Source organism: Clupea harengus, chromosome 14 (genome assembly GCF_900700415.2).
Source record: "Clupea harengus chromosome 14, Ch_v2.0.2, whole genome shotgun sequence".
In the NCBI taxonomy this organism is placed as follows: domain Eukaryota; kingdom Metazoa; phylum Chordata; class Actinopteri; order Clupeiformes; family Clupeidae; genus Clupea; species Clupea harengus.
The window spans coordinates 9526488-9553517 of NC_045165.1; the positions used below are offsets into that span (position 1 = coordinate 9526488).

The following is a 27030-nucleotide window of genomic DNA, read 5'->3' on the forward strand; positions in this document are numbered from 1 at the left end:
AGCTGACTGGTCCCTGTCTGGTTACAGGTGAATTGGGTGTGTGGCAGGATGGCTGTACAATGATTTTGGAGGTGCATGTGAAGTAGAATCTGTTTATTTCAGCTCTAGTCAGGGTTCCATCACATTTGCAAGGGGTCGACATAGAAAATGGAGGCTTACTTGCTAAACCAGGGGCCAGACTATCACTCCATACTGGTAGAAAGCTATTTGAAGTTCCCCATCCGTTCAAAAACACAAACTCGCGCACACACTCACACATCCTAGTCCTGACTGAATTGTCAGGTTAGAAAAGTCTAGCTGTATACTTCGCTATGGCAATGGGACAAACACACATGAGAATGCCATGTGATAAAAGCTGCATTCTTTTGAAAACATAAATTATATTGAAATAAAACAATAAAGATACATTAACATTCCACAGAGTCTCCAGACAAGAGAATATTTTGTTTTGAACATAATGTAAAAGGAGTGTCAACCCATAGGAAAGTCACAATAGGAAAAAAAACTGTAGAGGTTTTGTGTTTGATATCGGCTATTTTGTATTGCCTACACATACGGTGTCCCAGGAGACAAACACATCGGCAAAGTAAAATAAATGGCAAAACTGAAACTCGATATTTAAAAAACCTGATATTTCCATGAAGAGTAACCCATGTTCAGGAACATAATAATTCACCATATTCATTTTCATCTGAACACAAGGGGCATCCTAATGGTCACTGAGAACAGTTCCAAGTTTTATCCTAAATTGGCCTGAAACCGATTATATATTAAGCAGAACTAGCTAGGTCTTCAAAGCACACACATAGTAATGGATAGGGGATGTACATAGTTGTTGACAACCCAGCTGATTGTCATCCTCTTCTTGGTTACCATGACTTCTGCTCACCTAGCCAGCACAACCCACTGCAATGCCTACAATAAGTCAGTGGACCGCTTTGTCCACCAAACCTCCAGATCTTAAATTAAGCATTATTTTCTCAATATCTTGGCAAGTTTACTCATGCAAGAAATTTTGCCTGATATACAAATTAATTTATTCCCTCAGTGTCATTAAAATGAGTCCTGCCATGATCAACTTCTTTACAAATATGAATATACTACAGATCAGCATGTGCACACTGTGTCTGAATTTCAAAATTTAGGGTGGGGGGGGTAAAATACTATTCACTTTATTTTAACTTCACAAATAAATGCAGCACACAAACAGAAGAGAGAAAAAAAACAAGCTAAATATCCAGGGCTATAGTGTGTTTTTAGTCCCTTCACAACAGGACTCTTATTTTGAAAGGGCTGCCACGTCCTGTCTTGGTTGTTCAGGGGGAGATGGGGATTGGTTAAGAGTCTCATCACCACACTCTGCAACAAAGAGTGTGTGTGTAAAGGTCCAAATTTCAGCTCCGAACATTTTTTTTTAAAAGATCTGAGCATGTGTTGTCCTTCCCACACATCTCTTCTTCCTTCTAAGTGGGTTCTGTTTAAGAGCTGACCAGCACATAGATCATCCTGCAAGCACAAACATACAAAATGACTTATATGAAACATTACACACATAAACACAATTGTCTCAATGGTTACTGCACACCACTGATCTATTCAGGTAATCAAAGCAAAACACAACTGACTGAAAAACCTAATGCATCTATGCATGCATTGTGGGTAAACTACACTGCCACTGACCCGTAGAGATAGTAGAAAAAGGAGAGCAGGTAGAAGGCCAGTTTGCACCAGCCCTCTTTCTGGCAGAAGGCCAGGATGTCTGCGTTCATGATGGTGGTGGGGTCATACAGACCAGGCCCACTCATCACAGGTCGGCTCATATACCTGAGGGACACAGAGCAGTTTCATTTATTCATTCATTCATATTTGATTCCTTCGTTCATATTTGATTAATGCATTTATAGATCAAATATCAGTTATATATTATCGAATATAATTAATGAATAATAAATATTGTTATATAATATTACTTTTGTAAACGTCAAGTTACATCATCATATACCAGGCTACTGAGACACTACAGCCAGAGTCCACTGAACCGAACAGCGAACCGACAACTAATATCACTTTCAAATACCACATTAGGCCCAGGCACTCGACAGTTCAAGCATGCACTGATTGTTGGAGTGTGATTGGATGGGGTTGGGTTGTGAGGCCTTACCTCCAAACGTGGTAAGCTAACAGAGGCATGTTAAGACCCAGCGTGAGCCACTCAGCTGCACACAGGAACATCACGCAGAAGAACATGTGGATCAGGTACTCTGGGAGCACCAGCTGCAAAGAACGAACACACACACACAAAACTATTTATCAGATAAATTAAACACACCTCTGCCATCACACATGCTTTTTTCCACCACATTGTGTTCTCCTTTTTTTTTTTTTTTTTTCCAACTCACTCTCGCTCTCTCTCTCTCTCTCTCTCACGCACTCATTCACACGCACAAGTCAGGTGAAAGTGAACCCTTCCCACAAACATATACCCTGACAAACTTCTGCTCTGACAGATTGAGACAAACTCGCACAAACACTTTCACAAAGGCAATACTTGCGACAGTCCTTGCATGACCCTGCTTTATTCAGTTACTCAGAGAATTCTATTCTTGGAAAGTTCCAGAAAAACACATCTTTCACATCCTGAATGATCATTTGGTCCCTCCTATCGCTGGAAATACATTGACCTGCCCTTCACCATGTAAGCCTGTCTATTCGTCCTTTGAAGGGTGCAACCAAACAATGACAGTTGACCTCAAAGCACAGCAGCTTTCTCTGGAAGAAGCCACTGCACCCTACTCATCTCACCCTACTCAGCTCCCATAAGCCCCCGCTTATCCCAATCTGAAAAATGTGACCCACTCCACTGATTGCTGCCCATATCCTGCATTTGTGTCTCCAAACGATTTGTGAAACAAATTGCAGGCTAATGTCTCTCCGGTACGGGTTGGCTGAACCTGGAAGACCGTCGCTTGGCTGAGGACCAAGGAGAGATTAAGAAACAAAAGAGTGTGGGGGGGGGGGTGTCCAAAGAGAGAGACAGAAAGAGAGAGAGAAAAGGAGAGAGTAATAGGGAGGGAGTGCAGAGACCACTGTTGGCTGTCCAGGTTTATTGTCCTTCTGAGGGATCTAATCAGACACTGATGACCTGCACCGTATGCTCTCGGAGCCACCCAGCAAGTGACCTTCCAGCTAACACTACCTGCTGGACCTGTAATCATGAGTGAATGTGTGTGAGACCAGGGAACATTCTGTTCTGGTCAAACACTTCCCACCATATGTAAACACACATACATTTAGAAACTTTCCCACAAGGCTCAAGACACGCAATCGAACCCACCACTCTCAAGAAACAATAAGGAAGGTACCACCACAGACAGTCTCTGTGTCTCACACACACACACACACACACACACACACACACACACACACACACACACACACACACACACACACACACAGCTTGGCCATGTAGTGTGGTAGCAGGCAGGCAGGCAGGCAGCTAGGGCCCAGCAAGGCGGGTATGCAGTGAGGCAGAGGGGCCCTGGGCTCCCCGGGGGCGCCATGCAGCATGGAGACAGGGAGGCTGGGTTTGAGATGGGGGGGGGGGGGGGGGGGGTTGCAGCAGGCAGGCCATTTGTGGGTGGGGATTCAGGATATGAGGGTGGAGAAAGGTGGTTAGTAGTCCTGCACTGTGTATTGCCAAAGCCCAACACTAGAACACATCATTTAGATCAAAACTAAAAGATGAACTTTGTAAAATGAAGAACATTTCAAAATAAAAAGACTTAAACTTAGTATGATGTTCAGGAGCTACTATAAAGTTTTTCAAACTGAACTGTACCTCATTTCATTTCAAACACATAGTGAGATCTACAAATAAAGCTGTGTTTTTCTTGGAATTTGACCGACTGACCAAAAGCATCCGTCAAAGGTTGAATCACCTGACCCAGCACCTCCCCACTCCCCTCTACTGTCCAATCAGGTAGCTGGGTGAAAGTCACTGAGCTTTGCAGCTTGAGGCTTGGCCAGCCATCTGTCCCTCACTCCTGAGACACTTTGCCCGACACAATCTCATAAAACTCAACCCTACCATAGCTCTGACCTCACAGAGACAGCCCAAGTGCAAGCACAGAGAATTAGAGAGCCGATTTGAGGCAACCCCTTAAATGCGAAAACACAACTTTGGGATGAGGGGGGAAACAAATTCACCATGACGTATTGTTTAACTGTCGGCAGCACGCAGAAACAGTGCCATATGGAAATGCAATGCAAAAGAGGCGTGTGACGTGAAGAAAACGCGCCCCAATGAAAAACTAAATTACATTTAACCATTCATCCAAGTTGTTTGTGGTCGTATGAACCATACAAAGACTTTTTGTCATGGACAATTATTTAAACAAACATGTTAAGGCAATGTAAGTGCATGGGTTACCTAAGTGACCAGTTTATTTTCCCCCTCAGGTACACGCTTGCCGACCTCAACCACACCCTTATTTGCTAGAGGACTGTGATTGGACAGTGATCAGACTTCCTGGTGGCACGATTTAAGCATGTACTTAAAAAAAAAAAAAAAAAAAAAAAAGACCCACCAATTTCAGCATTTTCATCATTAAATTGTGACATGCAATGCTTTGTTTTTCTGGAGGGTAGTTGGAACAAGATGCAAATCAATGAACTGATTTTGCTTTTCGTTGTGGTACATTCTCTTCCATGTCACATGCTTCTAGTGCATTGCATTTCTACACGGCAGTTTCTGCATTTTACACGCTGTATAACAACACGTTGTGGCGATTGCCCACCCCCCCCCCCCCCATCCTAAAGTTGTGTTTGCATTTAAAGGTGGCATGAAATTCACTCCATAGAGAATGATGTGGCAGTTCATACTGATACCTCACCAGTTGGTAAGTTACTAATGGAAATGAGAGGAGGAAGCAGTCATAGCACAGCATCAAGACTAGACCAGCCTCCCTCAAGCAGTTTAGCTTTGCAAAGATGCAGTGTTCTCTCTGACTATCAGTCTAAAGGATGGTCATTTAAAAAAAAAAAAAAGAGAGACGATGTCATTCCAGATGACTGATTCAATGTTCTTAGGGCTACACGAGCTTCAAAGCAGTGTTGCTAAAATACCAAATAAAGTCTCGTCTGAGAGGTCTATGACAAGTGTGTGAGTGTGTGCTTGAAAGTGTCACAGAGAAAGAGAGAGGAGAAGAGGCTGTATACAGTGAAGGCCTCAGATGCCAGATAATAACTCTGGGCAGATTAAGGGGCCTTGGGGATCGTTGGTGGCTCAGGCAGTCGTGTAATCCCACCCTGAAGCCTGTCTAAATCTCAGTCTAAACATCGCCCCGATCCGATTTTACACACCAATAGACCCGCAAGCCAAATTACACACAATACACCTCCCCTGTGGCAAGGGCTCTTCGCCATGAAACTATAGACAGAGTTCCAGGCCATACAAACTCCATAGACGCACTGATTTAGGACAGATACCTAAAAACTTTCGGACCCGTTATGAATATCATCTTGATGCTTGCCAAAGATGCCCACAATCCAATCATTCATCCTACATAGGATACAGCACACCTTCTAGATTAACTATATTTTTGTAGAAGCTGAAGTATAGGTTCAGATGCATCTGATGACTGATCTACAGTGAGCCAATCTAGAACCTTCTGCTGTCGCTTGGATTATCAGGAGTCACATGACCTTTCGTCAACCTCCTGTCATTGGAACACTCTTAGAGGATTGATATTTTGAACAGGCGATGTTCTAAACATGTGTCCACAATCCTGTTTGATTAATACGGTATGTAAACAAAGGGTAGGTTGTAAGAGATCATGCATGGTCCTCGAGCGTTTGCAAGTCTTTTCAGTTAACACCCCTGGCCTTAGTGGTCAGAGCGGACAGAAATCAGCTGTTGTGCTCAATAAAGCTAGTCTGCGTTGTTGCTGCCCAAATCCTGGAAATAGCAGCCTTCATAATCAATCAAAATCTCAGCATAGAAAATTGATCTTAAGATCCCAAGTGATATTCCAACAGCTATACTGACTACAACTAGTGACTAAAATTAATTTACAGCAAAGCTCAGCAGTTCTCCAGATTGAGCCTCCTGCCCTTAAGCCCCATCAAGACTAGGCAGCTGATTATCTGAGGAGGATCCTAGAAGGGGGTTGTGAATTCTACCATTGGTTAATATGGCAAAGGCAGAACCCGCTATTTAGGAAGGAGGTGCCGTGTGTCAACCCTGAACCAGACGATATAGGGAGACAGCTACAGTATTGCCCTTTAGTCATGCCTGCCCAATCATTAATGATTATGATGACATTACCACTGAAAGGGCAGAGTTCACCCATTTTTAAGTAATTAGTTCAGTGTGTGAATACATTTTTCCTGTCCACTAATGACTGAACTGCTCGGACTGACTGAAACTGACGTTGAACATGCACTAAGCTATACAGAGTCCTGCATAGAGTCCAGAGTCCTGGCTACAGTGTGGGTTTTGTGTAGTTAACTGAAAAGACATTTGCAAGCACTCCCCTCGTGCACAATGGACTGGACTGGACGGGACACCGCATTGAACCGAGAAACCGGAAATAGGTACAAACCTTCAAAGCAATTTTGACCCTTCTAATCTTTTTGACCCTTTCAATTGTCTTTGTGGCATTAGTGAAAAAAGGGGGGGGGGAGAAATGCGACAGAAACAACAGAAATACAAAGAGCAGATTAGAAAACCGATAGAAAAAAAAAAGAGAAAAAAAACTGAGTGTTAGTGTTGGACAGTTGACAAATTTTACTTTTGCTACATCAAGAAGTCAGCCAAATTCTTCATAACAGTGCAGAGACTTAAAGCAGAGTTTGTGTGTATTATATGAGAGTCAACAACCCCCCCACCCACACACACACACACACACACACACAGATACGGCAGGCACAACTGCATGGATGCTGAAGTGCATGCAATAAAGTAGCATGCAAATTCACTCACAGGGTTTAGCGTGTTGCATTGGTCTATAGGGTTTTTGTAGTCCGTTTTCAGCTCATCAAATGCAATGATCTGCCAAAGAATAATAACAAAATGGGTTATTTAGAGACAAGGAAAACCATGTTTGTATGGAGATGTGACAAGATAAAATGCAAGAAAGAGGATGCTATGCATACTAAACTAGAATGACTTACTAAAAATCAGTACTTCTATTTGCAAAAGACACAATAGTACATTTTACGGGACATTCACATTTGTACACTTTCAAAAAACCAAATTCCTATTGCCAATCAAATCAGCCCCCTTTTGTGTTGAATGAATGCATGTGTGTTCACCCAAGGGATGTGTGTGTCACTGTATGACTTTGGTCTGGAGCGAATTAAATCAGCTGTGTAAGGTTAGCACTTTACGTGACTTCAATTTTACAGGGTTTAACCAGATCATTTCTAGATACGCTGAAATCAGGATCAATGTCTTAAGTGGCATCAATGCTATGCTAAAGCTTGCACCGACACAGTCTGACATATTGCAGGGAAACTAGCTTTGAGGGAAATATTTAGGGTTAATTAGGAGGACACGTGGCGAGAAACATAACTTTGCGTATACTCATGTAGTAACGTCAACACATTGACGACATTCGACCAAGGCGACATTTACTGGACGTCAGCGAAATTCAAAAAGCAATCAAAAAGCAACTGTAAGGCTATGGTATTACGTTAACGTATGCAAACGACAAGTTATCTAGAGAGGACTCTTCCCTTTCCAGTAAAGAGCCAACAGAAACTTCTGTGGTCAAAAACAGGAACAGGTGACCTATGCTACTTGGCCTTAAGATGTTAAGAAAAAAGAACCCTCGCTAACGTTATCGGACATAAGCTAGCAGCTAAATTCTAATTGCAGGACTGATTAACCGGTTATGCTAAGGTATTATCCTACGCTCACTATTAGGTAACTTAATGTTGACGTGGTTCACTCGGCATTCAGCTGGGACAGCATATGGTTTATTCAATACTGTGTAAGATCATTAAGCTTTTAAAACACATATCTATGGATTTACTATGGTCAGACAGAGAGACAACCTAGTTACACTGATGAACACATAGCTCTGAAATCGTTAGCTAACTTACTTAGCTAGCGGTCTGGCGTTAACAAGCCCGTTAGCTACCAATACAATAGAAGCTTTTGGAGGCCAGGCGTCAGTGACAACATGGTATTGTTTAGTAGAAATTATATGATTCACTTGGAAATTATTTGCAGATAGTGAAGGGACATGGGCATACAAATCCAGTGAATCTGTAGCATTAACTGTTAAATCCACATCAGCTAGCCTGCTATGACGCTAACTAGCCAGCTGCCATCGAAATGGCTGGGTGTGTGCCATTCATTCAGACTCAGACACTGGGCTAGCATCCCTTGCTAACGACCGCTTTTTTGTTTAATCGCGACAAAACCTAGCTACGGTTTTATGGAAATCTCATTCACAAACCCAATCACAGTTTTACTCACGTGCCAAATGGCGAAAAATATGAGGGCTGCCGTCAGCAGCAGAGCAAGCATATAACAAAAGGCCGCGAATGTGAACGCCATTTTTAGCTAATGTGGACTGTCGTCACCCCAGTTCAGCCGAGCAACGCTGCTTAGCTCTCACAGCAACGTAACCTGGAAGAGACAAGCTTCTCGTAGGCTGCGGGGAACGCGAGAAGTTGGAGAAAAAACTGCATTGGGAGGAGTGACAGATTTTATATGATGATATCAAAGAGGGCAGAAGGACGAGCAGTACATTGAAAATGTGATATTATGTCTGTTTAGTTCACACCATGGGTCACACATGCGAAATTAAGTTATCAATTAAGTGAATTGTTGATTAATTATAATACAATTTTTAGTCATGGATGTAGGTTAGAAGACTGAATTGGGGGTAAACGCAAGTAAAGTTTTTTTCCAAATCATATAACGCTGCAGTAGTTTTTCTAGTCAAGTAAAGTCATACATACAGTCAAGACGCAATGATTATAAGGGAACAATGAAAATATGTTTAATAATATTCTAGCGCACTATAGAATAGAATGTCCTAAATTTCCCTCGGGATCGATCGATATCTATCCATCTTCCATCATATTCCATGAAGTTCCAAGAGGACATTGTGAAAGCAAATGTAACAATCAAAAAACATGAACAGAACCTAATGTCATGGCTGCGGGTAGGGGAAGGCTGTGATACATTTACAAGTTTTTTTTTTTTTTTACCTTTATCATCATCAAACTACAGATTGTTTTTGTAGACTACAATAGTGCAATTGAGGAATAATAAAGTGTGTGCATTCTTGTCAGTGATCATATGTGGGGTTGGGTTTGTAGCCTATATATGGTCCTATGCCCCACTGACATGGCATCTGATAAACAAGGGCCATTTTGTCAAAAATTATTTTGTCAAATCATTGTGTTTTGCCATTATTGTCCCAGATGTTTAATTCACAGCAACACTAATACCGAATAATAGACAATGCTTCTGTTTTATTGGGATTACACTGTTGAGACATTGTATAAATTATGGAAAAAAATACAGACATCTCAGATACATCATCACAGACTGCACTGGGCGAGGATCAATGTTCTACATGACACAAACACTGTAGTGTTGCCTTTTTTATATATAAAATACAAATAAGCACTTGATCTCAAACAGCAGTGTGTTAAAGTAAAAAAGTACACGTCCATCATATATCATATCTAAAATAGGCCACATATGGAGACACATTATTACAGGTTGGGGTGGGGGGAGTAGGAGATGGAGAAAGCTATTCAGTACGGTGTGGGACAAGCAGACAGCAATCCTGATGGGGAACCATATTGGAAAGGCTAATCTTGAAAATCAAGTAAACCAAAGAACAGCAAATGCTCTTGTCGCGTTAGTGTACTTGCAACCCTTCCCAAAACCCACTAAAATAAGAAACAGGAAAATAACAATCATTTCCCTGGGGGCAGGCTATTGTTAATGACGTGAACTTACTAGCTAAATTCACTGAATATCTCCCATGATGAGACATATTAACTATGTCACAGAGTGTCTAAATAGAGTTGACTAATCTGGTCATTCAACTAAATCCTACCCACAATTTCTTCATGAACTCTGCCAGAATATGCCAGATTTAGTTTGTGCCATATTTTAATGTCATCCATATTGTTATAGAGTTTTTCTGTCTTTTAAGCGAACACTTCAGTTCAATTTAAGGTGGGCTCTCAGTTGTCATTTATTGCTTGCAGTATGAGAAGTGTTAAAAATGAGTGCGAACACTAAAACTGAAAAAAAGGAAAATTGTGTGTGAGTGTTTCAGTTGACAAAGGCAAACTGCGAGACAAGCACACTAAGAAATGCATGCACATACTTGTACAGTGTTTTCAAAGGTAAAACATCTTCTTCTGTAAGGGGGTCAGTAAGACAGTTATTATATATGGGGAAGCAGTGGAAAACAGCAGCATCAAATTTCACAGGGGTACTTCGACAACCATGGGTGATCATACAGTTACTTCGTACCAGTGACAAGTTTTGTGTGCAATGACTTTTTGCTGATTATATATCAGTGGAGAAAAAGATCCATTAATATTGTAGTTGTAATTATAATAATTGTTATAGGGAAATCTAACCAAACCAAACCATAAATCAATAAATGAAGCTCTCAGTAAAATCAATATTACACTGAAACTGACCCAATCACCTATCTGTAAGGTCATTTCACAGCATCTACACAGAATGATCCAAATGTCAATCCAGTGGTGTCCCCACCCCCTAACATAAACAAAATCACATGCAGATGTTAAAATCTGATTTAAAAAAAAACAATTCAACTTGAATTTAGCAGTTAATGTATGACTTGTAGGGGTGTTCCACAGCAGTTAAGAGATTAAAGCACCCAGTTGCAAGCCAAGGCTTGGATGGACATTACAGCATCTTTTCAGAAAGATAACATTTATTTCGACAAACACATAATAGCAGCAGGTAGGCAGGTCACCTGCTCGGCTGCTAACTAGACTCAGATTTCTCTCTCCACTGATCCTGTTTATCCTGCGTCCCCAAATCTTTCAGCACAAATCCAGTAATGTTACCGGTGATTGGTGGAGATGCTCATATTGCACCACTCAAAGGTTTTAATGCAGAAGCTGCACTTGCTAATCAAATCACTTCAAAAGTGAGCCATGAAGATAGACAGCACACATATCCCAATCCATTATTTGCCATGTATCAATATCGACAACAGAGCACAGAATGTTTTTTTCTGGTGTGAAGGATGAGTAATAGAATGTCATCTTGTACAACACCCCTATGCACTGCTGCAACCACTTGAAGACATCCACATGTGCGTTTATGTGAAAGTGTGATTTAATGAGGACTTTCAACAATATCCAGCACATTTGGGGCACATCAATGTGAACTGTTTTATCAAACAATATCTAAATGGATTAACCTCAAATTTAAATTTGCATGCAAGTTGGACCAAAAACCAAACATTGGTTCCATCTTTCTTTATGGTAAAGTCAAGTAAAGTTGCTCTGAAACAAACTGAATATCCACATCCTTTCAATCTTACCATTCAAGTTAGATACAATTAGTTATGTCCCGAAAAACCTCTGTGATGTGCATGTGCCATCATCAAACATACGACACAGAACACAATATACTGAGTTTCGAGGAGGTATAAATGTGTTAATATTTTAGCATGAACTCTGACCTTTGAAACAAATCCTTAGATTAGCTTTTCATAGTTTCCTTTAAACATTCAAAACTAATCCAGTGTATAATGCATTCTTAAAAGATTCTGTTGTTTAGCGTAAATATATAAAAATTCAGCATTAATCCAAGCTTATTGTGAGACATTCCTTTTTTATTACTCTCAGCCTCACAGTTGTTTAGTAAGAGAGAAAATATGAATGAGTTACAAATGAGTACGTTAAATACATACTGACCTCTTCAAATAGAGCGAGATGAAAAAATATAGTGGCCATCCCAGACAGATGCACCCACAATGCACAACGGAGTGAGTAAGCAACTCTAGTTTTCACAGCTCTATGCTTGAAAAGTAGTTTGGAGAACAGAATACAGACCGGCTTGCTGGACATCAAGTGTGTTACATCTAAACATGGTCACATTATAGACACTCCTAAATGCTCTCCCAAATGTTGCTTTTGTTCTCCCCTTCTTTTTCCTCAAGCTCAACCTACTTACATGGATGTAGTAAACATTGGTGAGCCCCTCGAACAATATAAAAAAAAAAATTAAAAAAAAAAAGGATGGACAAATATTTGGTCACAGTTGTAGTCCATTTAGAACAAACATTGTATTACAACGGGAAATACTGGCTGAGATCTACAAAGAGCCCATAACCAACATCACATTATCTGCAACAGCAGGTAGTGTGGTTAGCGTTTCACCCCTCATTGGTCAGACATACCACAAAAAAATCCCAATGCCCCTTTCCAAATACAAATTAAAAACAAAATAACCTAGATCATCTATCCAGGTTTATCTGTAGTGTATATACCTTTTAACTGCATTTCTGTATTTCGAACATGGGTCCATATAATCAAGCTAGCAAACCTTTTCCAGATTAGTGTGTTGGATAGAACTGTCAAATGACTTAATGGTGTGTCGTAGTGAGGTAAATGACAGTGTTGGATCAATGCTAGACAATCACAAACATGTCATGAGTTAGTTTTGTGTGGGACAAGAGCGCTCTTTTTCTAAAGTGCTCTTCAACTCCATGCTGGGTCCTGGGTGCTCATGTATAAGGTTTACATTGGGTTGGTGAAAGTTAAGACTTTAGAGGGGTGGGGTAGGGTGCAGGAGACTGCATTAAGACAGAGCAGATAGTTAACTGTGGTAAAAATGGATTAGGATTTGTTCTCCCCTTTAGTAACGTGCATCGCCCTCACTCGTCCGCTCTTCCGATGCCGTGGCGGGACAGGAGCAGGCTAGCGAAAAAATCCCAGCTTCTCCCTCAGCCACTCCTCAGTCAAGTCCTCGGTGTTCCTGATCTCAAACACCTGTCCAGGTGACACAGACAACCAGAAGTGATGTTCATGCGCTTATAAAGGAGCACCCCTCCACCACTATCAACCTCCATGCTACTAAAAGTCCTGACACAGTTATCAACCTCTATAAATGGAACACTCCCTTGCAGGCAGCACGGAGGCCCATGAGAGTGAAGTAGACGTCCTGGAATCAGAGGGTAGCCAGTGAGTCTGGCTAGTCCTGACTGTGTTCTGAAGTGTCCTTGAGCAAGACACTCAACCCTAAATTGCTCCCTCCATCCAGAAATAGGCCTTGCATGGTAGCCTCTGGCATTGGTAGATGTAAGACATGAGTAGAGAAATGCTATATATACTGTATGCAACTCATTTACTATTAATGCAACTATATTTGAAGAGGCAGTGCATTGCAACGGCACACATGATGGCTTTAGCAATAATGTATGCCCACCCAAACTCAGAGAGGCTGGCTAACTGAGGGCAGAGATTCAAATACGCATTCTTGTGATCATTTTGGAGAATACCACATAGACTAAATGTTAATGAAAAACATTTGGAAGCCAAGTCACAATGAGGCTCCACTGAGGCTCCACTGACACTGTGTAGGCATTTGATCACATTTGTACAATTAGCTACACTTGCCAATTTAGCTTGGCAGCAATATTTTTAATCATACACAGCAACATGGAATGCAGGCTGGTATTTTAAATATCCTGAAGCAATAGTAAACATCTATTTCAGGCCAATGATGCTCAAAACAACGACTGGGTGAGGGTGTAGGTTCAACTGGAACTCTACAGATGAATTCATTTAGACTCAACTTTTACTATGAAACGTAAGCAGTCCCACCTCTCCTCAAATCACTTCCTGTAGCTAACTGTAACCTGACATCACCTGGAATACACCCCTGACTGGGTACACTACACCCAAAGTCTCCATTGTTCCCACTCCTCTCATCACTCCTGAAGACCTCTCCTCTTACGACAGTGACGCGAGAGCCTGCCGTGTGGTCATTTTGGTTGTAGTTATTCAAATATTTCTTAATCAGAGATCCAAATTGATAGTTTAGTATATTCTAGGAGACTAATCTGGGACTGTTCTCTATTTTGACTACTATGGGAGACACCCCACACTTTTTTGTGGCGCCTCCATGTGTTCACCTTAACTGATCTGCTGTTGTGTTGAATAGGTGATGCCTATCCAATCGGGTAAGACCACCAACATTTCATTGGTGCTGTTGTCAGGATAGTACCAACATTATCTTGGTGGCCCTCGTGAGGAAAGTATTAACATTAATGCACAGTTGCACCCACATTTATCTGGCACCCATTCCATAGAGCTATTGTCCTTAGATTAACTTGGTGCCGTGCGTGGGGGGGGGGGTGCCATTGTACTGACATCATTTTGTTATCCCTGCGTGAGGACAAAGCCACTGTACCTACAGGGGTGTATACTGTGGAAAGCACAGAGCAACGCTCATCTGTGTCCATTCTTCTGCCATCAAATGTCCCAATGCAAAAAACATAACACATTGACATTTTGGAAGGAACGTTTGTTTTGGTTGCCTCAACACTGTAACTACTTTGAACCATTAGCAATTCCCAAGGGCTAGCCACCTGCAGCATCTTAGCAGATGCTAATGTCATCGTAAATCCTTAAATCTGATTCCCAGATATAAATCTGACACAAAGGAAAGCTGTTGATACAATTAATGAAAGACATCATGTTTAATACAAACATGAGAAATGCAAAAGGTTACCTTAGTTAATTCTACAGTTTGAACCAGTTTGTTTTTGCTCCCAGCATACATCATTTGTTGCTCTGGTTTGCAACCTGTGAAATGAGATAATAAAATATGACTGCTCAGCATTTACATAAGTCGGCCATACTGAAAAGGTCTAAATGCAGTTTGAAAAACCATGCTGATCCATCACTTATTTTTAGGCATGGTGCAATTATTGTTTGGATTCAGATGTGATCGTGGAGTAAATTATTTTCTTTCTCTGGTGAAAATCAATCACTAATGTGACTACAAGTCTGTCATGAAAGGTTAGTACATTATCACAGTGACAAACGGTAGCATTCAATCAAACATGCATCTGCTTTATAAAGTAAATTCAGTTGTATTTGACAGGTGAGATGAAGAATGACTGCTGACGCTATTACATCCAAAAGGTAATAGACTTCATGGTGATGAGATACTTACCAACAGGACTTGAGAAGATGAAGCAGAGAGGGTAGGACACTCGCCCATCATCGTGCACATACTTATAGCTGTAGACCACAAACGTACCTGAGGGGTTAAGGAGAAAACACTCCCAGAAAAAACAGAGACATACACCGGACACAGGACCAGCCAGCCTCCAGCCCCACAAGCCTTATTGAGCACTGTGCAACACCTGCATCAACCCATTAAGGTGGGCACTGGAGGGTTGGAAAGAACACTGTTGATGGGTATCACATCGAAACAGGGTTGGGAAGACCCTGAAAAATCAGGATTATATATATATATATATATATATAAATAAAATAATCCTGATTTATCAGATATATATATATATATAGTGACCAATTTCTCCAAATAAAAGGATATCTTGGTTGTCTTTCTGGGAGTTCATCCTTCAAGTCATCAGGAGTGATGTCCTACAATAAGAAGATGCCAATAAGTTGTTTGGAATGATTGTGGTGAGTTAAGTTTAACCTTTTTTTTACAAAAAAAAAAAGCAGGTCTTTTGGATGACAAACTGAAAGATGGAATAAAAGTCTTGACTCAGTTAAACTATGTGAGGAGAATGTACCGGTATAACTTTTTACATTTTTGTAGAGTTCTATCTACTTCCAGACTCAGAACATACTGAACCCAAGATGCCTTCCAAGCAGAGTTTTGTTCAGTCAGAGTTCATCCATGCCAAACTTAAGACCAAATGATGGTTGGAAAGATAAGAGCAACCCACAACATTCAGAACTTGTGTCCCAAATCCCATCCTTTGTAATCCATTCAGACTCAGATTTCAGTATTATGTGTAAAATGGTAATGCCTTGTGGAATATCCTAATATCTGTCAACTTAATGGGATGTTAACCCTGGGTTAACGCCCTAGATTTACTGAGGCTTGCTAACTGCATAGGCACACCCACTTTTTGTCAAAACAGAATGCATATCAGGAGCTTAGAGCTCTAAATCATTCCAGCAACTTGCCTCATGTTCCTCATCAAGGATTACCAGCTGTCGATCCTTGTCAATCTTCACTGAAATAAACATAAGAAAAAAGAGTAGCATTATAACCCTGGACCCTTATTGACAATGACATAATACAGTTTATATTAAGCCATTCATTCACTGAACAACTATGATAGCAATATGAGCTTTACATACGTACATACATAAGTTGGCCACGATACTAAGTTGTGTTGGACACAATGCCCTGTAATACGTCCTACCATGTGACACAAATGCAGTGAAGCCATAATAATGGAAACATAAAAGGAATGTCACTGTGTGCCTACAGGGGAGCTTCAATTTCCCCTTAGGAAAGTGTAGAGTAAACCCATGTTTAAATAAGTGTAAATATGGTTTATGAGGTAAAACTCTGAAGAAAAGTAAGAGATAGTTATAAGCTATTGTTTTAGTGTAAATGTCATCTCAGTGGTATGGATATGCAGAAAGAGAGAACAGACAAAATTAGAACACTTCAGGGATAACTTACTGATAATGGCGGCATTGTTGGTCTCCTTTCGGAAGCGAAACTCCCGCAATTTTTTCACCAGATCCTCATCAACATCACACACAACCAATGATTCACTCTGTGGATGAAAACGTTTTCAAGTTTTTCAATGACAACTCCCACTAGGGTACATCCAATTTGCACAGACACCATAGAACTGCTTCTTCTACCTATGGCTGACATTAACACACCACAGACTATTCCCTAATACTACAACATCCAACCCTCAAATACCTGATTCCCTTAGGGAGTGATTTCACCTGACTGATGCAAAGGATCTCAAATATCTGTATTAAGACAGTAGGCTTCAACAGGATCATTAGACTTCTTGTCCTAAAAATGGGAAAAAAAGCCCAAACCACTTTCCTTCTGGAACTGAAATCAGTACAGCTAACTCTTTCCACCCCTTGAGTGCTCTTCACGCTACATTTCAGCAAATGATCAAGGCCAGAAGTTAAGTTTTGTTAAAATAACACTGTTGATGTACATTTAATGTTCCGGGATGTCCAAATACTTTCAGTAAAACTAAAAAAACACGTAGTGATTGCAAACACAAAGGGGCTTGATAAACTCTACCGAAATGTCTAACCTGTTTACAATTTAAACTGATGAGCTGTCATTTGTGGATGACAAATTAAGCGCCTTAGAACATTGAACTCAATATGTAAAAGGACAGCCCCTATTCTATTGCAGGCTACACGATAGTGTCACAGTATTGGTTACCAATTCAGACAGTAGATAACTGATTACAATAGACGTTGGTTGGAGATATGTTGGATTCTCCCGATGAGATCAATGATCCAGCGCTGTCTGACTATGTAGCCTGTTCCACGTCAACGGCTCATGTTGCCTCCTCTGTGGTTTGCAAGACCTCACATTGTGATGATCGTAGATTTTAGCTACTATAATTCCTTTGTTTCGACACAGACCAGCGGGCCATTTTAGGATTGACGAATTATTAAAAACACGGTCAGTGGCCACTTGCGCTTGAAAATCAATTCCTATTTGCTGGTCACATGGATGTGATTGTGCATGTCCCTAGTTCACGAACAGGTTTTCGTTACTTGCGTATCTCTAGCTAGCTGGCAAAGTACAGGAAATGAGAATTTCTTGGACGGTATGGCAGGTATGCCTGCGAGCAACACTTACGTAAAAGCATTCGCAGTTCACAAAACGTGGCCGAAATTCCAACTAACGAAAATTAAACAGTTGGCTCCTGACATATATTTACAGCCAACTTTCTCCCAACTCGAAAGATGCCCCGGGATGGCTATGCTAGCTATGCTCCGCTCCGTGCATTGACATGTTGCAGCACATCACAATGAATTGGGTGGAACTGCATATTTGCCTGGGCAATATGGAGCAGCACAGACACACGACAGTCTAGCGCACACATAAACAAACCCCCCAACGCAACGCCGGCATGATGAACGCAACAAGACTAGCCTAACTACACACACAGTAATACTTTTGTATTTGTTTACGTCGTATTTCTTTATGTAGCTCCCACTTACCATTTTCGCGAAGCGCAGACTCAGATTGTGAGGACCTCAACAGTGTACTGTAGTTTTTTCAGCCAAGTCTTGTGACTCTATCCTGACCAATCCCAGTTCTTATCCACTCCCACCACCACCACTCCCTCCCCACACCTTCTCTACCACCACTCCCCACACCTCTCCCGATCTGACAGACAAGGGTTATCATAGTCAGAGTTAAGAGTAAGTAAGATGTAGGCACGCCAAGGAATGTCCGTACCATTGCAGGCTAGGCTTTAAACCTTTCTGTGACTGATGTGGTCGGGCAGTAAAGCTGCTGGGAAAAAAATGGACATGACTAGAATAGCTCTGAAGTTAGGGCCTGAATTATATGACGTTAATACCATTATCTGGCTCAATTAAGGTATTGGGAGGAGAGTCAGTAGTCTATTATTCAATGATATCACCCGGGTGTAATGGGGAACTGACAGGCGTGTTCAGCATCATGGACGAACGTAGCTCTGTGTGCTGCTGTCATCACTGCTGCTGCCTCTTCTCAAGATTAATTTTTAACCATTTTGTTAGCATTCAATTTAATATTGATTAATGAACATTAATAGCCCGTAGCCCAAGCTGTAGCAGAAAGTCTAATTGTGTGTGCCTTTATAAAGCCATCTGAATTTCCCTGACATGCAAGGTCATTGATGACCTTTCAGAATAGGCCTTATTATTATATGGCCTACTTTTTGTGGTTAGAAGAGTTGTCGACATATTTGAAAATCACTCATAAATTTGCTACATTTGGTAGTTGTGTTGTGACACATGCCTTTTCGTAATGAAAAATCTGAATGCTGTAGCTGTCACAGTCCGTCTGAATAATATGTGATTAAAGGTAAAGTCATCTTAATTCTGTAACAAGGCAATATGACTTATTATTAGCCCTAACTATGACAGAGGTCATATGATCACCCTGAACTAGAGACGGGTCTATTATGTTGATGGTGTGCTTCATTCGCATAACCTTTCAGTAATTATCCATGTGCTTAAAGTAGAACTGGATTAAATTATTGTTTTTGGATTTAGAAACAGGATTGTTTTGGGGATTTCGTGCTGAAACTATGACAACTAATGTGTGTCATATAGGACAGCCTATAAATAATAACAGTCTGATTTTACACTTATTTACTTGATGAAATGTCTACAGTAAGTTACCGTTCCACAATGGAAGGAATACCGTCATAAGTGCCTTTTGGCTACCGTACAGTAGAAATGAGTTGAATCTGTCATGCGCAGTCAGACTCTCCTGCCCAACCCTCTGACAGTTCAGGGTAGTCATGTGGACTGCGAGAATACTGTAAAGCTGTATTCAAACTGGATGGGCTTATTCCCTTCAAGTCTGCCTGCCTTGTAGTTGCATCCATATACAAGTCTGTTTATTTTCAACGCGACGCGTAAAAACACCATGTTCGGGTCCTAAACGTACTTCCTTTGTAGAGTTGTCTAATTTAGTTTCACCATCACTGCACTGGCGTGGTGAATGGGTGGTCCAGAATCCAACTAGCTTAAGACGCGGAGAGGAGGCCCACATCTAGCTGAGGTAATATTAAGTCGCCAAATGTATCCAAAACATATCTCAGCGGCTACATGCGGCTGACTTCGAAAGTGCAAGCTTACCTATTATTTAATAGTTAACTTACAATGTAATGTTTAGCAAGGATAGAACGTTTGCCTGCCTTGAATCGAAGTGAGATATATGTTAGCTTCCTAGCTGGTGTGTTGTAGTGCATAGCTTGCTAACTTATTAGCGTGCTGTAAACTTCGTAGCGACGAAGAACACAGCGAGGAAAACAATGTATTTAATTCGGCTTAAATCTGTTTACGGTAACACGACTTTAGCACAGGCTAGGCTACGACTTACCATTGATTTCTGTTAGTGAAATCCGAATCTACAATCCACTAAAACTATTTGTGTTTGTATTCCACAGGCCATGGCAGATTTTTCGGTAAGTTTTTGTTGTTGCTGTTGTTGTTTGTTGTATTCTATCCACCAGGCTGTGTACTAATGTACCGTGTTTGCCATTTGCAACCTACTAACCTCGACAACCATTTTCAGAAGAAATGAAAACGTTATTAAATACTGACATCAGTGTTACTCCACATTTGTGTACTCAAATGCTTTACTGTGAAATGGTGGTCGAAATGTTGCTGCGAGGATATTTTGGTTCCATTATCTAGCAACTCATCGAATACCTCATACTGTGATGGAATGTAACGCTTAGCCAGCACTCTCTCCAGCCATATGTCAATCAAATTACTCTTCAATTACCACCAAGAAAGCTATTTATAAAGACCTCATTTGCCATCTCTGCTTATCTGGATTTACAGTGTGTTGAACGGCACATCAGTTGGCAAAGATGTTCAGAATGCCCCATAAATATTTGGTCCTACTCTTGTGTCCACACCTGTTCGTTTATAGTTTATCAGTCTAAGATAATGTGCTTGGTGTGAGTGGTCTTCTGCAGTAGTTGTGTAGCTATGGGGAAACTGTCTGATTTTAATATAATGCACAGTAATGGTCACATGGTGTTTGTTTGTAGCTAGCTGATGCCATTGCGGATGACCTCCCGGGGGAAGCCTCCAGACACGGCAACACTAATCCCTCTGCTCCCGGCGCCAACGCTCCACCACCCACTAACCCTGGATGGCCTGGGTCCGCTCCTGGTGGTCCAAACTACCCTTCTGCAGGAGGCCCAACTCAACCATCTGCCCCAGGGGGCTTCCCTGGTGGGCCTTCAGGTCCTGGTGCTCCTAACCAGTTTCCAGGACAGTACCCATCAGGTCCTGGGGCCCCCACTGCTCCAGGGGGGTACCCGCCAGGTCCGGGGGTACCAGGACAGTTCCCTTCCAGCCCTGGGGTACCAGGACAGTTCCCTTCCGGTCCTGGGGCTCCAGGACAGTTCCCCTCCATGCCAGGTGGGGCCCCGCCAGGACAGTTCCCTGGAGGGGCTCCGTCACCCTACAACTCTGGACCCTTCCCCTCCACACCAGGTGGACCACCTGGACCGTACCCTAACATGCCTTATCCGTCACCCCCAGGCGGGATGTATGGGCCTGGAGGGCCCGGAGCATTCCCACCCGGCCCAGCACCAGGTTTCCCAGTCGGAGGCTTCCCCCCTTTGCCTCCAGGGTCGTGGGGAGCTCCTGGTGGTGGATTCCCCGCTCAGCCAGGTGGTCCTGGATTCCCCGCTCAGCCAGGTGGTCCTGGATCTTACGGACCGGGGCCCATGGGTCCGTATGGGGGACCTGGTGCTCCAGGAGGCATGCTTGTGAGTACATCTTTCATGGCCGTCTACCTGCCTTTGCTCCTTACATGCCTTTCACACCTAAAGTCCCTCATCAGGAGGGAATACATGAAAGCAAAATAACATAAACATGGCAAGTATGAATGGCTCTGTTGCATTCATCTCTGCGGTAGGTGTGTGGCTTTAGGTGTGAAAGATGTGTATTGCAATTCTTTTTCTGTTCTTCTCTGCTATGAGCACGGAGTATGAGGGTGGGTCTAAGCTGTGTGGAGGTTAACACTGTAGTTAACACTGCTTTCCAGCACAATGAAATCGCTAACTGCTACCTCTCCTCTAATTCTTGGACATTCTTGTGCGTGGCTTTCACTGGTGTCTTCACCTCACATTATTTGGACATCAATTGAACATCATAAAAATAAGCTATCCGTTTCTATTTTCGTAACTAGCTATTTGCTATTAGCCGTAGCTATTTTTTTTGGTGCTTGAGTGTTAGTTAGCATATTTTTATAGGGAATCCTACACACTGGTCCGATATGTCACCACTGTCTGGATTGGTCGATTCATTAAGCAGTAGGTTGTTTGTGTCAGGGGTTAGCATTGAGCTGACACAGCACAGATTCAGGCAGGGTGCAGAGTCAGATGTGGCAGCGTGGTGTTACATGGTGTCTAAGACAGCACTGCACGTTTCCCTCTTGGATTTGCTGAGGACACACAGTGGAAATTAAAGTAGGGAAGAAATAGGAGAAATGTCCATTGATGATCTATCGATACGATTTAATTGATGTTCACATCCTCAAGGGTGAACATTTCCCTTTTTCTTTCCCCAGTAAGTGTATCCTAGCGGTGGGAACGTGGAGATAATTGTGTGAACTCCAGCTTCGGTGTAAAGGTGTTCTTATGGTTTTGGGCATTCTGAAGCAATACTCTTATCACCTCTGCTTGTTTTCCCTCATTTACTTCTGTCTGTTCATCCTGAAGCACACACATAATATGGCCTACATTCTTATGGCCTTGGCTCTGTTGTTGGGAGTTTTTCAGTTTTGCTCTCTTGATTTTTGTACATGTGGTATTGTCTCATGGTGATAAGGCTGGACCGGGTGGGCTATCAGGTGGTTCAAAGGGTGGCCTCGGGCAGAAGAGAACACCGTTCAACTCCACGCTTAAACAACTAAAGAAATAGAAACAACCGAAACGGACAGATTGAATAACATCAACACATCTTCTTATCTTTCAGCCCGCATATAGGCCGCCATATTTTTGAGTGCAGGCATCAGAAAGTCTTCTGCAGCTGCAGAAGGAGGATGAGATGGAGGATGTGGACAGCTCTTCACAGGCCTTTCTAACGGGTCCTTTACGTTACAGCTTCAGCGTCGCAGAGCCCTGCTGTCAGAAGCACTGCACCACTTATTTGATTACTTTCACAGTGCCTTAAATCACCCCAGTTTGGGACCAGATTGGGTCTTTTTTTTTCTTCTTTTTTTTTTTACAAATGATGCACTTTATTATTAGCTTTGTTATTGTGACCGCATGCTTTCTTTTACACACCATTTTATTCCAATAATGCCTAATCACTGAAAAAGTTACTGACTTAAGAAACATTTCTGTTGATTGACTTTGTGAATGTGTGACTGACTTTGTGCCAGGTCAGTCTTAAGGTGTTACCATGGCTCGGTAGCTCTCTGTAGAGGTTCTGAGGGAAACAAGGCATACAAATCATCATGGCGAAGACCATTAGAACTACACTAGAACTCACTAGAACTACAGTAGAAAAACATCCACACCAATACACACCTTAGCCATCAGTGGGTAGAATCCCTGTCTAATTTTGCCAAATGAGCTTAAATAGCTAATCAGGACATCGCCTCGACTCGATGGGGGAAGAGCGCATGTTTCATGTTTGTTTTCTTTTTTCATTTGATTAAATTTGGCATGGGAATGTGTCCTGCATGAATGAATGTACATGCTAACTTTTCTCCTCTGGCTGAATAAAGACCAAGTTAATCTTTTCCTAGGCTGTTGACAAGGGTCGTTTTATAGCTGTGTTCAATGACGCCTTGGTGTATATATATATACACACATTGTGTATGTGTATTTTACCACAGTGAAACGCCAAATGTATTTACACACACTTGTCAGTGTGAGCATGATTCTATTCCAGTAGCAATTTGAAGCCACTTCAGTTATTTCCACCAAAACCAGCATGCACTGCCGTGTTATGCCCTCAGCCGTGTTAAGAAACAAGTTGGAATGTTGGGCATCTGGTTTCTTTAGTTTGAAGAATCAGAAGATGCTGTGCTGTACTTTGACAAAGTGACTGACTGACTGGGCATAGAATTCATAATGTGATGCTTCCACAGACAGCCCTCTGAACACACTGCAATATCCAATGTACATGAGTAAAACACAGACATTTATTTTGAGTTCACCTGTGTTATAGGGAATTGTTTAACAATTCCACATTTGTCAAAGAACTTCACTCCCCATTCAAAGCCACTACATTAAGAGTGTGTTTGATAGATTACAAAGTGTGTTTGATGCAAACCTGTACAAGTGGGCGAACCCAAGGCCTTTGCTGCTATGTAAATGAGTCATGGGGCGGGGTCAGGCCTTGGAATCTGGGCGAAGGATCCATCGGCCCACTGTGTTGTCATGGAAAGCGTTGCCATGGGGAAGCCATTAGTCTTTTACAGTGTTGTCATGACTCACGGAAGGAAGGTCTTGTATTAATAGAAGTCTACAGAGAAAAAGTAAGGAACTACGACTTTAGCTTCTGTATACTTTTTCCGCATTGAAGTTGTCCAATCTTTCTCCTCACATAATTGAGTTTGCTGACAGAGGTCATCTGAGGACTCTCGGTTCATTCAGTCACAAAGGATTAAAAATGATCTTCATTGCAAGCAGGATTATAACAGTGTTACACATATAAGGAAGAAAGATTTTGAAGAAGATGGCTTTGTGATGTCATTTGAGATCTGACGATCTTCGAGCATGTCACTTTAACTCAGTCAGTCATAATGAGCAGTCACTATGCTATGAGTATTTCCCTCGCCAAACTGAATTTCAGTTTGCCCAATCCCATACTTTCATATGTATCTGGATATCACTGCTATATCTTTATGGTGTTAACAGACCCACCCTCCAAAATTGCTCTTGCCCAAACATTTGGAAATGATGTGTCATGATGTTGAAGTGTGTCATCTGTGGTCGAACAGATCGTGATATGTACTGCCTGGTGTACATGTGTGTTGTGCCCTGCAGCCAGTACCGTATGAGTTGCCTCTTCATGCAGGCCTCATGCCTCGCCTCCTGATCACCGTCGTTGGAGAACCAGTCCCTGGAGGAGACAGGTAGGCCACTCTGACCCTCTTCACACGTGCACACTTACAGTCCCCATCGACATGTCCCACTCCATTAGATTGGGCTGCTTACCCAGCTCCAACGTGTGTGTGTGTTTTTGTTTATTTGTTTGTTCCTGTGTGATTGTGTTTCAGGTTCCATATTGACTTGGTCAAGGGCCCAGACGTGGTGTTCCACTTCAACCCTCGCTTCCCCGAGCAGACAATAGTGCGTAACTCAAACCTGGAAGGTTACTGGGGTCCAGAGGAGAGGGAGGGGGGATTCCCCTTCATCCAGGGCCGACAGTTCGAGGTAAGAGAGGTGTCCAGAACAAGTGGTAATCCACAATGTGTGAATTTGTGTTCAGAAAATATATATTTGTACACTGTGCTATGTTGCCGTTATATTCCTAAGTCAATCAAAATCAATTAGTACCCTTATGTAGCACATCAGTACATAGCCTATACATAACTATTGGTGATGCCTGTATGTTGTCTGTGTGATCTCTGCAGCTGAAGATCCTGGTGGAGCAGGACTGCTTCAAGGTGGCAGTGGATGGAGTTCACCTGCTGGAGTTTGAGCACCGTGTGGGGGGGCTAGAGGAGGTCACGCTCCTCCGTGTGGAGGGTGACATTGCCCTCTACAGTGCAGGCCCTAGCATGATCTAAGACACACACACACTCTCTCACATACACACACACTCTCACATACACACACACTCTCTCACATACACACACACACTCTCACATACACACACAGACACACACAGACACACACTCTTACATACACACACACACACATATAGACACACACACACACACTCTTACATACACACACACACACAAACATATACACACACACACACACACACACACACACACACACACACACACTCTCTCACACAGACACACACACACAGACACACACAGACACACAAACACACACAAACACACACACAGAGCTGCTGGACTCAATATATCACTGAGTCACATGGAGTGCAGTGGAGGCCATTATTGCTCTGTGAGAATAATGCAGTAATACATACACCTGCATTAGGATATGACGGTGTTTCTAATTATAGTTATACGTTGTATAAATGAAAGTATCCAGTGAGGGCTGGGAATATCGTCTTGATATTAATCTGTGCTGGTAGAAATCAACTTTGACGTTTGAAATGACCACCTCCCTTCTTTCTATCTCTGTCATGGGGCCAAAGGCTGATTTCTTGCTGTGTAGTCATGATTCCGGGGTTGAACTGACGCATTTCTTGTTTCCACTGATACAGATCATGAATTTCTTTGACACTGCTTTGGTTATGAGGCAGGTGTACTGGAAGCGTTTGCTTGTGCCAATTGTTTTAGCTCATATAAGGCTGAAAGTATGAAGTGACTTTTCAAAGTGTTTGTCTTAAACCTGTAGAAGGGCTTGTTTACCTTTTCCAGCATGCTAAAACTATTCGAAATATGTCCCTCAGATACTGTTCAGGCAAACACTACGCAGACACAGACTGAAGTATTCCCAGCCTTCAGAACTGAGAAATGATTGAAGGAAATCTAGTTGTCTGTAATGGCAGTGAAGTCCTGGGACTGAAGTCTACCTAATCAGCCTACTTTTACTGATCCTGATTTGATCCATGTCAAAGTGCAGTCTTTCTCAAAGCACCAGTCATATTGAGGTCGATGGTTGGCATGCTGTAGATCATGTGAAGGTAATGACATGTAATAAAGGTTTGAACGGGCGAGAGGGCACATTGATCACACCAGTTTGTGTGATATCTCTCAGCACGTATACCTGTGGAGGAGTTTAGGGTCTGGATTGAACTGATATAACAGGGGTACGGCACAGTACGGTCAACTCCCAGCATGGGAGCAAAGGACACACATTACTGGAAGATATCCTGAGGGTCTGGGATTTCTCTTTTGCTCTCTCACCTGTTTGGTTCTGTCAGAATACCAGCAGCTGTCTGTTGGTTCTCTGTCTTTTCTAGAATTAGTGAGCATGCCTTGTGTTACAAACGGTTAGTCATTAATTGAATAGGGAATGCCCCCATTAACTATTATGCATAGCAACCTCCTATAATCATAATATTTTAGGGTTAGTGAATGGGGTGTGAGTGTTTGGAGTGGATTCAGGAATATAGGGCTCAGCTGAAATATTAGTCATAAAAAACTGTTTTTTCACTGAGTAGTAC

General features: G+C 42.1%; 3 protein-coding genes across 5 annotated transcripts; 1 reads left to right on the forward strand and 2 right to left on the reverse strand.

Moving 5' to 3' along the window:
* Nucleotides 1-78: 78 nt before the first annotated feature.
* Nucleotides 79-8686, reverse strand: cnih1 (cornichon family AMPA receptor auxiliary protein 1). Its single transcript, XM_012817128.3, has 5 exons — nt 8486-8686; nt 6983-7051; nt 2162-2274; nt 1681-1824; nt 79-1506 (listed from the first exon to the last, which is right to left on the reverse strand). Exons 1-5 carry the CDS (start codon nt 8564-8566, stop codon nt 1479-1481), a joined length of 435 nt encoding a protein of 144 aa, XP_012672582.1. The 5' UTR covers nt 8567-8686; the 3' UTR covers nt 79-1478.
* A 3151-nt stretch (nt 8687-11837) lies between these two features.
* gmfb (glia maturation factor, beta) lies at nt 11838-20142 on the reverse strand. 2 transcript variants are annotated; one of them, XM_031580441.2, is made up of 7 exons: nt 20120-20142; nt 16709-16805; nt 16201-16250; nt 15596-15645; nt 15209-15291; nt 14762-14835; nt 11838-13017 (listed from the first exon to the last, which is right to left on the reverse strand). In XM_031580441.2, exons 1-7 carry the CDS (start codon nt 20120-20122, stop codon nt 12946-12948), a joined length of 429 nt encoding a protein of 142 aa, XP_031436301.1. In that variant the 5' UTR covers nt 20123-20142; the 3' UTR covers nt 11838-12945. The 2 variants fall into 2 exon arrangements, with proteins under 2 accessions (XP_031436301.1, XP_012672583.1); XM_012817129.3 differs by lacking the exon at nt 20120-20142 and adding an exon at nt 18241-18351.
* Nucleotides 19524-25601, forward strand: lgals3a (lectin, galactoside binding soluble 3a). Of its 2 annotated transcripts, XM_012817137.3 has the most exons (6): nt 19525-19798; nt 20187-20204; nt 20799-21527; nt 24762-24850; nt 24995-25151; nt 25352-25601. In XM_012817137.3, the coding sequence occupies exons 2-6, from the start codon at nt 20190-20192 to the stop codon at nt 25505-25507; spliced, it is 1146 nt and encodes a 381-aa protein (XP_012672591.1). In that variant the 5' UTR covers nt 19525-19798; nt 20187-20189; the 3' UTR covers nt 25508-25601. The 2 variants fall into 2 exon arrangements, with proteins under 2 accessions (XP_042565654.1, XP_012672591.1); XM_042709720.1 differs by lacking the exons at nt 24762-24850; nt 24995-25151; nt 25352-25601 and adding an exon at nt 22738-23509 and having other exon boundaries at nt 19524-19798.
* Nucleotides 25602-27030: the final 1429 nt, after the last annotated feature.

Coding starts and splice junctions, on each gene's coding strand:
- lgals3a (XM_012817137.3), top strand. Junction 24,851..24,994: donor CCAGTCCCTGGAGGAGACAG/GTAGGCCACTCT, acceptor ATTGTGTTTCAG/GTTCCATATTGACTTGGTCA. Junction 25,152..25,351: donor TCCAGGGCCGACAGTTCGAG/GTAAGAGAGGTG, acceptor TGATCTCTGCAG/CTGAAGATCCTGGTGGAGCA.
- gmfb (XM_031580441.2), bottom strand. Junction 15,646..16,200: donor TCCTTGATGAGGAACATGAG/GCAAGTTGCTGG, acceptor TTCTTATTGTAG/GACATCACTCCTGATGACTT. Junction 15,292..15,595: donor CTCCCAGAAAGACAACCAAG/ATATCCTTTTAT, acceptor CCCCTCAGGTAC/GTTTGTGGTCTACAGCTATA.
- cnih1 (XM_012817128.3), bottom strand. CDS start 8,566: ATGGCGTTCACATTCGCGGCCTTTTGTTATATGCTTGCTCTGCTGCTG. Junction 2,275..6,982: donor AATGCAACACGCTAAACCCT/GTGAGTGAATTT, acceptor CGTTCTTTGCAG/CTGGTGCTCCCAGAGTACCT. Junction 1,825..2,161: donor TTAGCTTACCACGTTTGGAG/GTAAGGCCTCAC, acceptor TGTGTCCCTCAG/GTATATGAGCCGACCTGTGA.